Source organism: Mirounga leonina, unplaced genomic scaffold, assembly GCF_011800145.1.
Source record: "Mirounga leonina isolate KUSES-001 unplaced genomic scaffold, KU_Mleo_1.0 Mir_101529, whole genome shotgun sequence".
NCBI lineage: Eukaryota > Metazoa > Chordata > Mammalia > Carnivora > Phocidae > Mirounga > Mirounga leonina.
Window position 1 is genome coordinate 145,115 of NW_023270143.1, and position 14,471 is coordinate 159,585.

Below are 14,471 nucleotides of genomic sequence, written 5' to 3' on the forward strand. Positions count from 1 at the left end.
CTGCAGAACAAAAGGGAGAGGGAAAAGCCTACCTGCCTGACCCCGGTTCAAATTTATAACCATTCTAGCCCCCATATGGACCGGTTCTTGTGTTGTTCCTGACCATCTACCTCGCATCCCACCTTACCAAGCCCCACAGAAGGAAGGTAGGAAGCACAGGGCTGTGGATGAATTGGATAATGAGGCCACATTCAGCTGGCCAAGAAAAGGCCTCAGCCAACCCGTTTCCCTTTGTTGACTCAGGTATGGTAGGTTAGCTGGCAGGAGAGCTTCAGAAGTAGCAAAGCTTTAGGGAAACGGACATGCCCAGTCTTTGAGCTATCACACTGGAGATGCTAAATGCTCCTGCTCTTGGTTATATTCCGAGCTCTAAAGCTTCCTCCATGACCTCCATGCAACTTCACAGAAGAAAGAATAAAGGTTGAGTCGGGGAAAGTACCTTAGCCCGAGAAGGAATGAGGGAAGTGGGATCAGAGCTCAGGTATCCATTCACCCAACCCCACCACCAGCTGCTAGTTTTCTCACCTCTAGTTCATTCAGCCTCTGGATTCGGGGAGTAAACCTGAAGTTGTCCACTTCTACAGCAAAGGGTGGCTGCCAGTCCTGGGGTACAGAGGGGAAAGGGAGTTGGGTTATTCCAGCACAGTGTAAGACCAGAGGGCACCACAAGCAGCTCAGCATCCCATTTGTGCCTTTCCAGACCTCTGACCACCCCAGACCCTCTAACCTGACAAACACCCAACCCACTACCCACCCCACCGAACTCACAACAGGGCCCTAGCAGACCCTCAAGTCCACACTCGATGCCCAAAGCACATGTCCTGGGAAATTTCTCCCAAGTCCCTTCCAACAGTACAGTGCCAGGATTTCAAGAAATAGAGAGATGGGGCCCAAAACAGTTGACCCCAAACTCTCCCTACATCCACATTAACTCCTTGTTCCCCAGGCATGTGCTGTAGGACACAGGCTGGAAGTACTGGTAAGCACAAAGGATCTGGAGTCAGAAGACTTTGGTTCATGTTCTAGCTCTGCTACTTAAGAGCTATGGGATTTTACCTTTCTGAGACTGTTTTTCTCATCTGTAAGGTGGGAATATGAACACTTGCCCTGGCTTCCTCATAAGACTGATATGGAAAATTAAACTGGTTTTCAAATGAAAATGTTATCCAAAGGAGTCGTCCTTAAAACTTGATATCTTAAGCTGACCCCACACATGCAGGGTAGCTCAGCTCCAATTCTGGCAGGATTTAAAGGTTTGGGCCTTTAAAGTCTGTTCTCTCAATTTAAAGGGCCTGAGACAAACACTGCGGGGGAAAAGCAAGAATCTGCATCACTTGCCCAGTCTGGAAGGCTTCCTGTGGGTCCTCTCTCAAACACCTGCCCAGTACAGGAAGAGCCGGGGTGTGGGGGGAGGGGGTGGTTAGTGATGGAATACCCAACTGTGGTGGCAAAGAATGGGAGGATTTGGGGAGGAGGAAGTAAGTCAGGGAAAGATAATGAAAGTGGGGGGTGACTCTGCCCTGCCAAGTTGGAGCTTGTTGTGTCCTACCCAAAGGGTGGCTGCGGAGAGCCCCTCACTGATGCCCTTTCCCCCCCAAAACCTCCCATGCAGTCCTCTCCTCCCCAGAGCCCCGGCTCCTGCTGGAGTGGTAAGAAGAACCTAGAGTAACCTAGACCAATGCCCTCATTTTATGAATGGGGAAAGTGAGGCCCAGAGAAGAAATGCGATTTCTCCAAAATTACATGCTGATTTAGTGGCAGACCCAAAACTAGAACCCATGTTTTCTGACCTCCAGTCCAAGGCTCTTTGCACTACACCAGGATACCAGTGTTCACACACACACACACACACACACACACGCATACATATGGAAGCGGGCAGTAGTAAAAGAGAAGAAAAAGCTGCTGGCCTCTTCCGCACACACTTTTAGAAAAGAGGCCAGAGGACTCATACTTGCATGCACACATACTCCCCCCAAGCCCCCAGCTGAAGCAGGTTTTCAGCAAACAGCTGAGGCTCAGTGAAGCATGGGAAAATTAAAAAAAAAAAAGGAGAGAGAGAGAGACAGAGGGAGAGAGAGAAAAGACTAAAATGGTATGGCTCAAGCCCAGACCAGCTCCCCGTGCCCTCTTGCCACCTATCAGTAGGGCACTCCCCTCAGTGCAGGTAGAAAGGTACTCAAACCCAAAACTCCAGGCACCCTTCTTTCCTGCTGAATCAAGTTCTAGATAAGTACACCATCAAGCAACCTGACAGGAAACAGCAAAATCGAATCCTAGAGCAGGAGCTGTAGATGCAAGATAGTTGGGGAAGGTCCAGCAAACCTCCCGGCCCGGCTCTCCCTGGGACCTACGAGCTCCCTCATCCTGCCTTCGGTCTCATACACTTGTGTGCCAAATACACCAGTATGATCAGGATGGTGATAAAAAAGTTGGCTACCTGATGCAGGAAGCAAGGCCCTTCCAAGATCCCCTGGGTCTACACCAGGGTACCAACACTTTTCCTCCCACCCATCTTCCCCAAGACTAGTAGGAGTCAACCGTCTAGCAACTCAAAACCCTAATCACCCTTCCTCAGGCAAACCTCCAATTTCCAAGCACCCACCCATACACAGGTTCCCACTCTGGGCCCAAGCACCACTTGGACGAGTGCTTCAAATTCCAGCTACAAGGCCTGGCTGCCTAAAGGTGGCGTAGGAGCGGCCCTACAGGAGGAAAAAAACTGAACAAAACCAGGGAGACCAGGTCTCCTGGATCGGAGGGAAGCACACTATTGAGGTAGAGACGAGAAGCACAACAAAAGATGGCCCCCTGCAGGTCTGCCTCTCTCCCTCTCTCCCTCTCTCTCTCTCTCTCTCTCTCACACACACACACACAGACGCACACACACAGACGCACGCACGCGCAGGGGACATGTCACTTTTCCCCTTCCTGGTCCCCCAAGGAAGGGTAACAACACCTGCACAAGGCCAGCCTGCCCGTAAGTCCAAGGCACAAACATGGAAATGCAGGCCTCAGGCACCCCCTATGTCAGATACACTTCTTTCCCACAGGTCTCCTGGATCACTACAGGGAGTGCCTCCTTAAGGCTGCCCTGGACTCTAGCCTCTCCTTTCTGCTAGCCTTCCTGACTTCTCACTACCTAATACCACTCCTTCACTACGAATAAGGATACCTCAGAGATCTGTGGCCAGGCTCCAACTAGGAAAAAATTAGCTTACCCAACACCTCCCAGAAGATCCATTTGAAACTAGCCTAGATCTGTGGATGAACACCAGAAAACACCAAGCTGGATAAGGAGGCCTGTGGTGCCCTCCTCAGGTGGCAGTGAGGCTTCCCAGCCCTTTTCAGACAGGAGACACCCACTCAAAAACACCCTGTTCCAAACTCAATTCCTGCCTTTGGAATCCCAAGTGGAGACGGAACAACACATATCATTTCTCCTCCATGCCAGCAAGGTGGCAGCCTATCCTAGCCCTTGGGGGACTTCCTGCGGCCTGAAGCCAGGCCTAGGAACAAAGATATGCCCTTTGTCGTTGACCTCTGGGAATCAAGTGTTCTACAGGAGACAGACTTCCATAGCTCCATTCTGTTTTTAGGAGTCCAAGAATCCCCTATCCTCTGGGACCTGCTACATCCTGGGACAGAACATAGTACAAATCTGAGGAGGACTCATACCCCACTGCCAAGCTGACTGGTCCAAGCCTATCCATAGAAGTCAAGTCTAGGGGGTGATGTGCAGGGAAGGATATTGCCTTCAACTAGGAAAAGGGGACAATTCCCTAAACCCATCTCAGGGGAGTCAGATAGAACATTCCCTGTGAGACTGATTTCCTGACTGATCTGCCAGGACATTATCATAGATGGATTGGTCTGGCAGGGTGTGAGTAAATATGAGTCAACCCACATAGAAGCAAACCAATGACCACATCAAACACCTTCGCAGTCACAATAATTATCTAGCGCCTACTACACACAGACTCTACCTAGTTTAATCCAATTCTCGAAATAACCATTCACGGGACTCATTTCACAGGCTCAGAGAGATTAAGTTACTTGTCCAAGGTCACACAGCTGGTAAGCTGCACTGTGGAATTTTGAACTAAGGTCTGTCTCCATTTACAGCTGTGGTCTTTCCACTACACCACACTGCCTGCCTTAAGGGAAGCGATGACAATAAACGGAAAAATGGCCTTATTCAGGGCAGCCTTGACCTGGGTGGTCCAGGGTAACTGAGAGATATGCAGGTACCTCTCTGAACTCTCCCCGGCCCACCAGGCATCCCTGTTTTGAACCTTACCAGGAATGAATCTGAAAGGCGGAGTGGAAGCGAGGGTGGGTCTCTGACCCCCAGGTCCCTTGGGGGCCTCACACCACGAGAGGACCCGCCCCGGGCCCCATCACCCTTTCTCCGACCCCGCGCCACATCCACAGCGGTCCCAGCCACCCCATTTCCCCGCACCTCGAGATGCCCCCTCCGCCCCAGAGTTCTCAGCCAGCTACCCTAGTTCTTCATCCCCGGCATCGTGGGCGGCGACCACAGACCCCGGGCCTTACCGCGGGTGGGCGGATCTTGCAAATGCCCGACTTCTCGGCGATGGGCCGGATTTTCGCGATGTAGCCTAGAGGGTCTCGGAACTCAGCCCAGCTAGGCTCGAACACCGGGCACTCCGGCGGCGGCAGGAAGTCGTCGGACCCCGGCTCCATGGTGGGCCCTAGGACTGGAGGGCTCGGACCACCCTTAAGGACTCATGGCGGACGCCGCTGTATGAAGCCGAGGCACTGCTCGGGGACTAGGCCCTAAGCGGGGTGGCCGCCGCCCGCCGAGGGCCTTGGGGGGCGTGTAGCTGCCGCGCTCTGAGAGGCTCAGGCTGGCGCTACTGCTACCGCCTCTTCGTCCTGCTCCGTTCCTTCCAAACTCTGCCGCTGCCTCCCAACTACCTCAGCCTTCACCAATACAGTTACCTCCCAGCCGCCACGGCCTTCACCGCCGCCGCCGCCATCTTGGTTTGTCAGCGTCTCCCCCCTCCCCACACCACAACAAACCGAATCCCTCCGCGGTGTGTCCCTCCGAGCCTCGTATACTGTGCGTGAGGCCAAGCCCTAGGAAACTTTCATCCCGTGGGGACCGAGCTGAATCTCATGTGTAGGTTCCCTAATTGGAAGCGGGAACTCAAAAGTACCTCCCAGACTGAGAGCAAATAGTCCACCTCGGCGGCGGAGGAGCAAAATTGTAATTAAACTGCCGGATCCTCTTTCCGGATGGACCGGCGGCGCACGTTTAAAGGCCAGTGGTGCGCATGCGCGTTATGAAGACAGACCGGAAGAGGAGCTGGCGTTGGTGGGTGGTGGGCCCAAACTGGCTCCCCCTCTATGACCTCAGCTCTGGCGCGGGCCCCGCCCCAACATTTTCTTCTTCAGGGTCTTTCCGGTGTGAGCCGCCCAAAGCGGCTTTGGGTGCCTGATTGCTAAGGATCCCTTATGCTGGCAAGCATGTTGGGAAAGACTTAGGGAGCTCCCAGCCCTAGGCGCGGATACCTCTGGGGCTTTGAAACAAGGAGAGCAAGCTGCTGCTCACCCCCTGGGGATTATGGATTTTTAGAATTCTGGGTCCCAAGGAGAGGAAGGAAATATATATTTCATCCACGGTTATGTGCAGAGGCCTCTCGGAGATGGGGCTTCCATTCATACCCCGCAAAGAGTCATTGTCAGTCAGCATTTTACTGAACTCTTTGAACTGTTTCTGTATGCACTTTTATTGTGTGCACATTTGCAGAATGGACTCCCATAAACTAGGCCTGAGTGTATATATATTTTCATTGTTGGATGTTTAACAACAGCATATTTACCTATCGCATACTAGCGCCTACTGTATGAAACAGCATTTGTGAGCCCACAGCGTACTTATCAAACATCTGTGTACATGGGTTGTATTTATTGTGTTTAGCCCCTGTCACATGCATTTGAGTACCTACTACGTGTACATCTACTCCTATTGTGTGCATGTTCATTGAGCAGTTTCTGAATAGGTTTATGGCAACTACTTTGAGTATCAGACCAGTACTTTGCCCACACATCAGGCATCTGCTGCATTTGAGGATTATGTTATTTTTTGGTTGTGGGCCTATTGCATACAGTTTGAACACCTGTGCACATATTAAAGTACATGTATACATGCTGATTAAATGCTTATTTTGTGTTCCCCCATCAGACTGAATTCCTTAAGGGCAGGGACCATGTGGCTTTATACATCCCTAGCACTTGTCATGGTAAGCAGTAAATGTTGAGTAAACAAAAGAAAAAACGAACGTATATTTTTGAGCATCCTTAGCATATATTGACTGAAAATAATACATGCTCTTTGCAAATACTTCCTGTGTATATTAAGCATCTGTTACAAGCTTGAATATGTTTGAAACAGGAACAGTTAACTGTACCATGTCCCAGTTAGGTACATCATTCTGCCTACTTGAGGACTGAGCTGAAGACATCCTGATAGAGCAGTGCACACCAGTAGGAGCTCACATCCTAGTGTCAGATAGGCCTAATTATTTTAATTATTATTAATCTTTGCAATTTCCCTTAACCTTTGTCCCGGGAAAGATGTAGGTTAACTTACCCATTCTGTAGATGAGGAACTAAATTCTAGAAAGATTAAACAACTTGCCTCCTATTGCCCAGGAAGTTGCTACCTCCTGGTCAAATGCTCTTCCTATCATTTGCTCTCACCAGGAATAGGACCAGGCAGAAGGGCGAGGAGAATGCAGAAGGTGGGAGATATGCCAAATCCTAGGCTGAAGGCAGGTCAGCCTTTCCATCAAATGCAGCTCAGTGAAGGGCAAAGAAATGAATAAGGAGTCAGGAGACCAGGTTTGGGGGCTCAGCTCAGCCCACACATCCCATAGCCTTCTCTGAGGTCCTTAGCCCAGACACCACACCCACCATCTTGGAAGGGCAAATGGAGATTGCACAGAGTCTTTGAAGCCAGTTGGATCTAATTCATTCATTCACAAATATTTATTAAACTCCTCTTATGCACCAGGCACTCTTCTGAGCCCTGGGAATATCATGGTGACCAAGACACATATGGTCCCTGCTTTCCTAAAGCTGACATTCACCAACAGAGATCTGCCGAGTACCTCTTCTTCCTTAGCCTTGATTTTCTCATTTATCCAATGAGGCTCTGTAATCCCTTCCTCACAGGGTAGTTATGAAGATTAGAGATAATGATAACTGCCATTCATCAAGGGCCAAGGGCTATGAAATAGGTATTGTTATCCCTGTTTTACACATTAAGGGGACTGAAGCTCAGGGAAGTGTGAACTTACCACAGCATGTGGCTAGTAAGTGGCAGAGCTGGAATTCAAACCTAGGTCTGTCTGACTGCTGCACAATTCTGCCTGTAAAAGTTTCAGATGGTGCTCCCCCCCGCCCCAGCCCCAGTGAGGTGCTCAGGAAATGGGTTCCTTTCCCAACCCTTGGGTCATGCTGGAGATCAACCGGCATCCGGGCACTGCAGAGTAAAGAACTGATAAGCACCAGGGAGCTCACCCTGGGCTGGGGGCTAGGTCGGCCTCACCCACCCACCTGGGAGAGAGAGTCTGGCATGGAGCCAGTGCAAAACAGTGATTGGAAGCCTAGGCTGGGCTCTCCACCACCCTCACCCCATCCGTGTTTTCTGAATGGACAGGATGAGAGTGACTCTCTGTACCTTACTTTTTTGATTTGTAAAATAGGGTCCCTTCTAGTTCTGAAGCAGGTATGAGCTGTGAGTTCTAACTCCTGAATACCTCTGGAATCCATTCCCTCCTCCCTCTACCATTGTCTATTCTTCTATTCCCCTGAGAGCCACTTACTATCTCTAGCCTGGATTATTAAAAGAGCCTCTTCAAGGTATCAAGGTATCTGTGTGAATTCATGGATATATCCATACACATAACAATAAAATGAAATATTCAAAATAATAATTCCAAATGAATTATGATAGTGGATTATAACTCATTGAAGAGTGAAATAAAAATCCATGACTCCACACTGATATACATAAATAAAATGAGGGAAAAAGGAAAGCTTTTCCTTAAAGGAAGGATGGAGTAAGAAGATCATCAACAGATGTTCAGACTTTTTCCAAGCAAAGAAATAAATTCTTAAAACATAGCTATAACACTGAAATCTTGGCCCAAATCTTGCTTCCTAAATGCCATTCTCTACTAAAAAGAACCAGGGCTCCTTGGAAAAAGTGGCTGATTCCAAGACTGGGGCAGGGAAAGTACATGATGGGCCTGGAGCATCTTGTGGTGCCAGAATACAAGGAAGTGCTCAAAAAAAAAAAAAAAAAAAAAGATGGAGACCTGCCAAAAGGACATAAGAGCCAGCTCCCAGAGGGCCTCCTGCTGGCCAAATCTGGGGCATCTTAAACGTCATAATAAAGAATGATACTAATGTGTTATAACCCATCAAATACAATAGACAATCAAGAGTCCATGAGGATATAAACAAATACTTGTAGAAGAGGGGCAAGCTCTTCCTTACAGTGGAAAGCCAACTAATCCGTGTCAAAAGAATGATGGCATTTGAAAATCACCATTTGGCAACTGGAGAATCATCAGTGAATACAGGTGGGTGAAAGTTTGAGAACGGGATATTTACATAATCTCAACGTCGCTCTCTACGAGTTGCTCATTTACTACAAAGGGGAAAAACAGTAACTTTACAGTGGGGAACACTGTGTAGCTCAATGTGCCACCGGGTCTTCCTTTAGGTCCTCATGAGGCTCGGGTGAAAAAAACCTATTGGCAACAGAGGAAAGAAGGCACACTGCCTGCCAGCCTCCGGGCTCCAGAATATGCCGTGCCTACCTCCTGGGCATCCGTCTCCCATTCCTTCTCACTGTGCCACTAACCGATCACACACTCACACACCTCCACGCCTTTGTATACCCTGCTCCCTCTGACGAATGCCCTTCTTTACCAGGGTGATTCCTACTCACCTTTCGAGACTCAGCTAAAGGGGCAGTTCCTTCCTTGCCCACCCACCCCCACCCCCAAGTTGGGTTTTCCCCTTCTCTGCACCCCTTCTGGGCAAGGGTGCTCTGCTCCCTTCTGGGCCTGTACTTAGTATCATATGGCATGGACATTATCCCTGCCAGGCTGTTCCCTCCTGAACTTGTCTTGTCCTGCTCTGTCCAATATGGTAGCCACCACCCACACGTGGCTATTTCTATTTATTTTTTTTTTAAAGATTTTATTTATTTATATGACAGAGAGAGACAGCGAGAACAGGAACACAAGCAGGGGGAGTGGGAGAGGGAGAAGCAGGCCCCCCGCTGAGCAGGGAGCCTGATGCGGGGCTCGATCCCAGGACCCTGAGATCATGACCTGAGCCGAAGGCAGACACTTAACGACTGAGCCACCCAGGCGCCCTGTGGCTATTTCTATTTAAATTAAAAAAAAAAAAATCAGTTCCTCGGTTGCACTGGCCACATTTCAAGTGCCCAATAGGCACATGTGCTAGGGGTTACTGTACTGGACAGCACAAATATAGGACATTTCCATCATCCCAGAAAGACTTATTGGACAGCACTGGTCTAAGACAAAGAACTCTGTGAGAATCTAGGACCTTTGTCCTTTGTTATGTGTTGCCCCTTCCCATCCACATCCCCAAAGAGACTGGCAGTAGAGCCTCTGATGGCCAGACAGCCACTGGGCTTCTTGTCTTCAGGCCCTCAAAGAAATGGGGAGGCGAGGAATCAAATTACCCCTCCTCCACAGTCTGGATGGTGAGGCTCCGGGGAGTTGGGGGGGCGCGGGGGCAGGGACAGCCCAGTGCTGGTGCTGCAATGAGGAGGGGCAGGGAGAACATAGGAAAGAGCTGAAGGAGGCACAAAGAGGTCCCAGGGGACCCAGAAGCTCGATACGCAGGTTGCACCAATCAGTAAGCCAACCAATGCAAAGATACCTTACTCTAAGAGTCAGCTTAGAAAGAACTATACATTCATTCAAATCAACAGAATTTCCGTGTTATCTGTGCTGTGCAACGCTCTGAACAGCGATGATTCAGACCGTTGTCATTCTTGAGCCACTTAGGGCCTGGTGGGGAAGAAAGATAGCGACATGAAGGATCTCAGAGGATGTGATCAAGGGCACATTTTGTGAGGGATGGGCCTTTTAAGCCCATCTCAGCAGAGTGAGGAAAACTTCCTCAGGGAGGCTGGGGGGGGGGGGGGGGGCATTTTGGGGGGGGGGGGGGGCAGGCACAGGTAAAATACGGAGCCGGAAAATTACGCACAGGCCTTCTCAGGGAACAATGAGTGGGTGGTCGAGGTGTGGGCGAGGAATGAGGATGAGGAGTTCGACTGGGGCCGCGTGGTGGAGGACCTCCAGTGTCAAGACAAGGAGTTTGCGTTCGTTTCTGTAGGTGGCAGAGAACAGCTTTACTGTGTGTCTGGCAGGAGGCAGGCATTTCACATGCATCTGTTAACAATTTCCCTGCAAGATTATTACCCCTATTATACAGGTGAAAGACCAGGCTCTGAGGGGCTAGGTGATTTGCCAAAGGCAACACGGTCAAGTCTGAGACTGAGCCAGGATTCGAGTGCTAACAGCTAAGCTTTGGGAAGACAAAACCAGCATCAAGTTGAAGGTGGGAGAAGGGAGAGTCCAGCCTGGCTCACCAGGGAAGAAACAAACAAGCAGAATGCTTATTGGATTTCATTCTGGGCCCTGTGGATCTAAGCTCTTCGAAAGCTCAGGTTGGGTCCTCGAGGAGGCATCAAATGGTTAGATGGCCCCAGCTGCTTCTTCCACTCGAATGTGCATACAAAGATGAAAACTGAGACATAGGTCCAAGCTGCTAGCGAGGGACCCTCAAACCATTCCCTCTAAGAGGCTATTCCAGACTCTAAGAAGGCACCAAAAATGTTTACCGGCTGCTGCTTCTGGGGACCCTGCTGACCCTAACCAAGAGCCAACGCTCTGCCCCATTCCTCCTGGACTTTGCCAGGACATAATCGGCGGGGCTGGAAACATGTTCATTTCCGGGGGGGGGGGCAGTTTGGGGGACTGGAGAGTGGCCTGGCCTCGAAGTCAGGAACCCCTGTCCCGACTTGCTGTGTGGCCTTGGAAAAGACCCTTCCCTTCTCTGGACTTGTCCCCTCCTGTGTAAGCTGAGGAGAATCCAGCCATCTGTTACCTGACAACCTAAGTATATACACGTAAGAGCTCTTATAATGGATCTAGCCCCTGGCTTCCTGGCTCAGGTCACCTACCCACCCCCACCCAAGGGCAGAAACACGGCTCACCCTGGGGCGGGGGGCGTGCTGGGTGGGGAGGGCCCCAGGGCATAGCCGGGCCAGCCACAGGAAGGGTGAGCATAGGTGGCACAAGAGCAGAAGGAAGTCTCCAACCTGTGAAAGGAAGAGCGGGGAACTAAACTTCCCAAGAGCACCTGCTCCATGCTGTCTGCTTGACATTCATCACGGCCTGTCATCATCGCGACTCCCTGTGGCAACGGCTCATCACCTCCAGTTTTAAATTAAGAAAACCGAGACTGAGAGGGTGCTTTTCCCAAGTGTGCATGCCTCAGGAGGGAAAGTCCCAGGATTTGAACTGGCTCAACTCCAAAGCCCACACCCTTGCTGCGGTCCGGCAGGCAGTTAGTGAGTTAATGAGCTGAGAAGGGGAAACCTCCCTCCTCCCCCACCTCGCACCCAACCAAGGCATCTCACCCACCCAGGTGCCTGGCTGCTACCCTTAGTCCTCACCTCCCGGGGCTAAAGGCCTCTCTCTCCATGGGCTCCACCCCGGGGGGGAGGGGGCATAAGTAGGAGGCAGAGGCGGGAGGTGAGCACAAGGTCTTTTATGAGGCATCAAATATACATTCTTATATACAAGGAGGAAAAAAGACAATGCCTGAACCCCAGCTCCTCTCCGTACAGCCCCTCCGGCTGCTGCCCTCCCCCACCCCCAAGCCCCTGGGTCCCTGGACCTTCATACAGCCAGGGTCTGTCTGTCTGTACTGCAGCCCACGGTGGAGGGGGGGAGAGGGAGGCAGGAGCTGAGAAAGGAGCTGGGTATGCGGGGCAAGAAGAGGAGCTGGGGCTTGTAAAAAATATATTTATAATAAATAAACAGGGCTGTAAAGGGGCTGGAGAGGCAGCAGAGATTTTGACGGACAGAAGGACTCAGGCATCCTGGCTCCCAGCCCCCGCTCTGATGGCTTCAATCTGCCTCAGGAAGGACATCATGGGCTTATGGTGGCCCTCTGGGAGCCTCTCTCCCCAGGGCTAATGCTGGGTGCCCTTGCCCCAGCGAGGTGTATGTGGGCAAGAAGATCTGTAAAGTGCATTGTCTTCGGTTGTAGGTGGGGTAGGTGTAAGGGAATGGGGGGGGCATGCAATATGGGTGAGGGAGGGCAGTGCCCTTCTCATCCCAGACCTGAGCCCCCGCCCCCCAAACTTGTCTGGACTTTGATCAGGGTAAGAACGTTGCTGTGAGAGGCAAGGTCCTGAAGCTGAAGAGGTCTGGGCTGGGGCCCACTGGAGAAAGGACAGAGGCTGGTTCTGGAGGGGAAGCACTGCCCCTTTGGGGGGCCAGCCTTAGTGGGGGCCCACCCACCGAGGGCACCGACAGCCCTGTTCCTCTGGCAGGTGGAGAGACACATGGAGGGATTTAGCCAGGCCCTGAGGTCTGAGAGAGGGCCGAGCCAGCTGAGGTTTGGCCACAACTCTACAGAACTCCCTCCTAGCCCCGTGTGGCTAGAGGTGCTCTGGGGAAGCCTTCACCCTCACCGCTCCTGACACCTGCCTGCCCTTCTCTACCAGCCAGAGCTGACAGGGAGCCCACACTGGCCCAGAGGTCTGAGGCCACCTCTGGGGAGCGGGGGTCGGGGTGGGGGATGGAGAGAGGAAAAAAAATAAAAAAAAAAGGACGAGGATCTCCAAAAGGTCCTCACCACTCCCCAGAGCTTGAGAGCCCTGTGTCCAGGCTTCAAGTGGCAAGGATCCTTGAATCTGGAAGGAAACCCCACGGCGCCTGTTGGGGGTTAGAGGAGAGGTTCCGAGGCAGGGAGGAAGTGGGGAGGAGGACATCTCTATGTGTATATATATTTTGGAAAAACCGGGGAATCTCTTGTGGATTCCCCAGACCTCCCTGGGCCCCAGCTCGCTCCCTCCGTTCATCAGACCACGGTGCTGATCCGGCTTGGCTTGGCCTTGGGGTTCGCACTGGGTGGGTTGGCCGTGCCAGGGGGCCCAGAGGCGTGCAGTGGGCCATGGGGGGAGGTGGGCGGCAGGGGCGAGTGTGGGGTGTGGGGTGAGGGTGGGGGCAGGGGTGGGTAGGAAGGATGGGGTGGGATGGGGGAGTGCGGTGACAAGGGTGACTGGGGGTGGTGAGGGTGGGAGTAGGAGCCCCCTGGTGGCCGGGATCCAGGGCCCCCAGTGGCCCCCGCTGCTGGCATCATCTGTGGGTGGTGGCTGAAGATGAAGTGCTTGGGGCCCTGTTTGTGGGCTGGAGGGTGCTGGGGGGCAGGACTGTACAGGGGCAATGGGGATGTGGGCTGGTGCAGGGGGTGGCGGCCATGTGGAGCAAACTGAGGGTGTCCTCCAGCCCCCCGTCTGGGGGCCCTGCCTGGCCGGCCCAAGGTATAGTGCTGGGGGCCTGGGACTGGGCCGTGGGCATGGAAGTGGCGATGTGGCCCCACGGGTGGGGCCGAGGCGGGCGGTGGTGGGATGGAGGCCAGCTGGGGCAGGGGTGGGGGCTGCTGAGGAGGTGGGGGAAGAGGGGGCTGCTGGGGTGGGAGGTAGGGCGGCGGGGCAGGGCCTGGTCCTTGGCAATATTGGGCATGCAGGGCCTGGAGCTTGGACTGCCCGTCAGGCAGCACCCCCAGGCCACCGTGGCTGTGACCATGGTGGTGGTGGTGGTGGTGGTGGTGGGTGGAAGAAGCAGATGAGGAGGAGGCAGAGGCCTGGCCCGTTGGCGGTGGTGGCATCTGGAAGGGCCCCTTGCCCCGCTTGCTTCCAAACAGGGAGCCCAGGAAGGATGAGGAGTTGGAGACGGGCCTCTGGCTCTTGTACTCCTCTGGCGGCGGGGGTGGGGGTGGAGGTGGCATCCTCTGGTGAGGGCGTGGACTGCTAATAACAGACCCCTGGAAGCGGGGAAGGGGGGGGAAAGTCAGGCCAGTCTAGATTTCCTAAACCCCCAACCCTAAACTCCACCCGGTCCCTGAGGGCTGGAGCTGGGGAGACAGGAATGCCCAGGGCGTAATGAAAACCAGTAACAGTCCTGTGCTTTGTACATGGAGCCCCCCAGCTTGCAGGGCTCTGCTGGCGCATCCACTATCTCATCTGAGCCTCCGCTGGGAGAGAAACAATCAGTAGGACCTCCTCCTCATCCCCCTTTTGCAGGCCCCGAGACACAGAGTGACTTGCTCCAGCTCAAAGAGCAGGACTTGGAGGGGAGAGCTTCTCACGGTCC

The 14,471-nt window shown here is 52.6% G+C and overlaps 2 protein-coding genes across 10 annotated transcripts in view; both read right to left on the bottom strand.

Moving 5' to 3' along the window:
• Positions 1-5,180, bottom strand: part of KDM5C (lysine demethylase 5C) — a 31,722-nt gene extending 26,542 nt beyond the window's left edge. For 2 of the 6 annotated variants that reach the window (XM_034986188.1, XM_034985924.1), the window contains exons 1-2: positions 4,558-5,035; positions 526-603 (exon numbers count right to left, since the gene is read on the bottom strand). In XM_034986188.1, coding sequence (XP_034842079.1) covers positions 526-603; positions 4,558-4,707 — 228 coding nt within the window. In that variant the 5' untranslated portion in view covers positions 4,708-5,035. Of the gene's footprint in view, positions 1-525; positions 604-4,557 lie in introns of all 6 variants that reach the window. The other 4 variants (XM_034986091.1, XM_034985874.1, XM_034986001.1 and 1 more) reach the window with 4 other exon arrangements.
• A 6,693-nt stretch (positions 5,181-11,873) lies between these two features.
• IQSEC2 (IQ motif and Sec7 domain ArfGEF 2) overlaps positions 11,874-14,471 on the bottom strand; it is a 75,325-nt gene continuing 72,727 nt past the window's right edge. For 3 of the 4 annotated variants that reach the window (XM_034986328.1, XM_034986476.1, XM_034986412.1), the window contains one exon: positions 14,052-14,142. In XM_034986328.1, coding sequence (XP_034842219.1) covers positions 14,129-14,142 — 14 coding nt within the window. In that variant the 3' untranslated portion in view covers positions 14,052-14,128. Of the gene's footprint in view, positions 14,143-14,471 lie in introns of all 4 variants that reach the window. The other variant, XM_034986530.1, reaches the window with a different exon arrangement.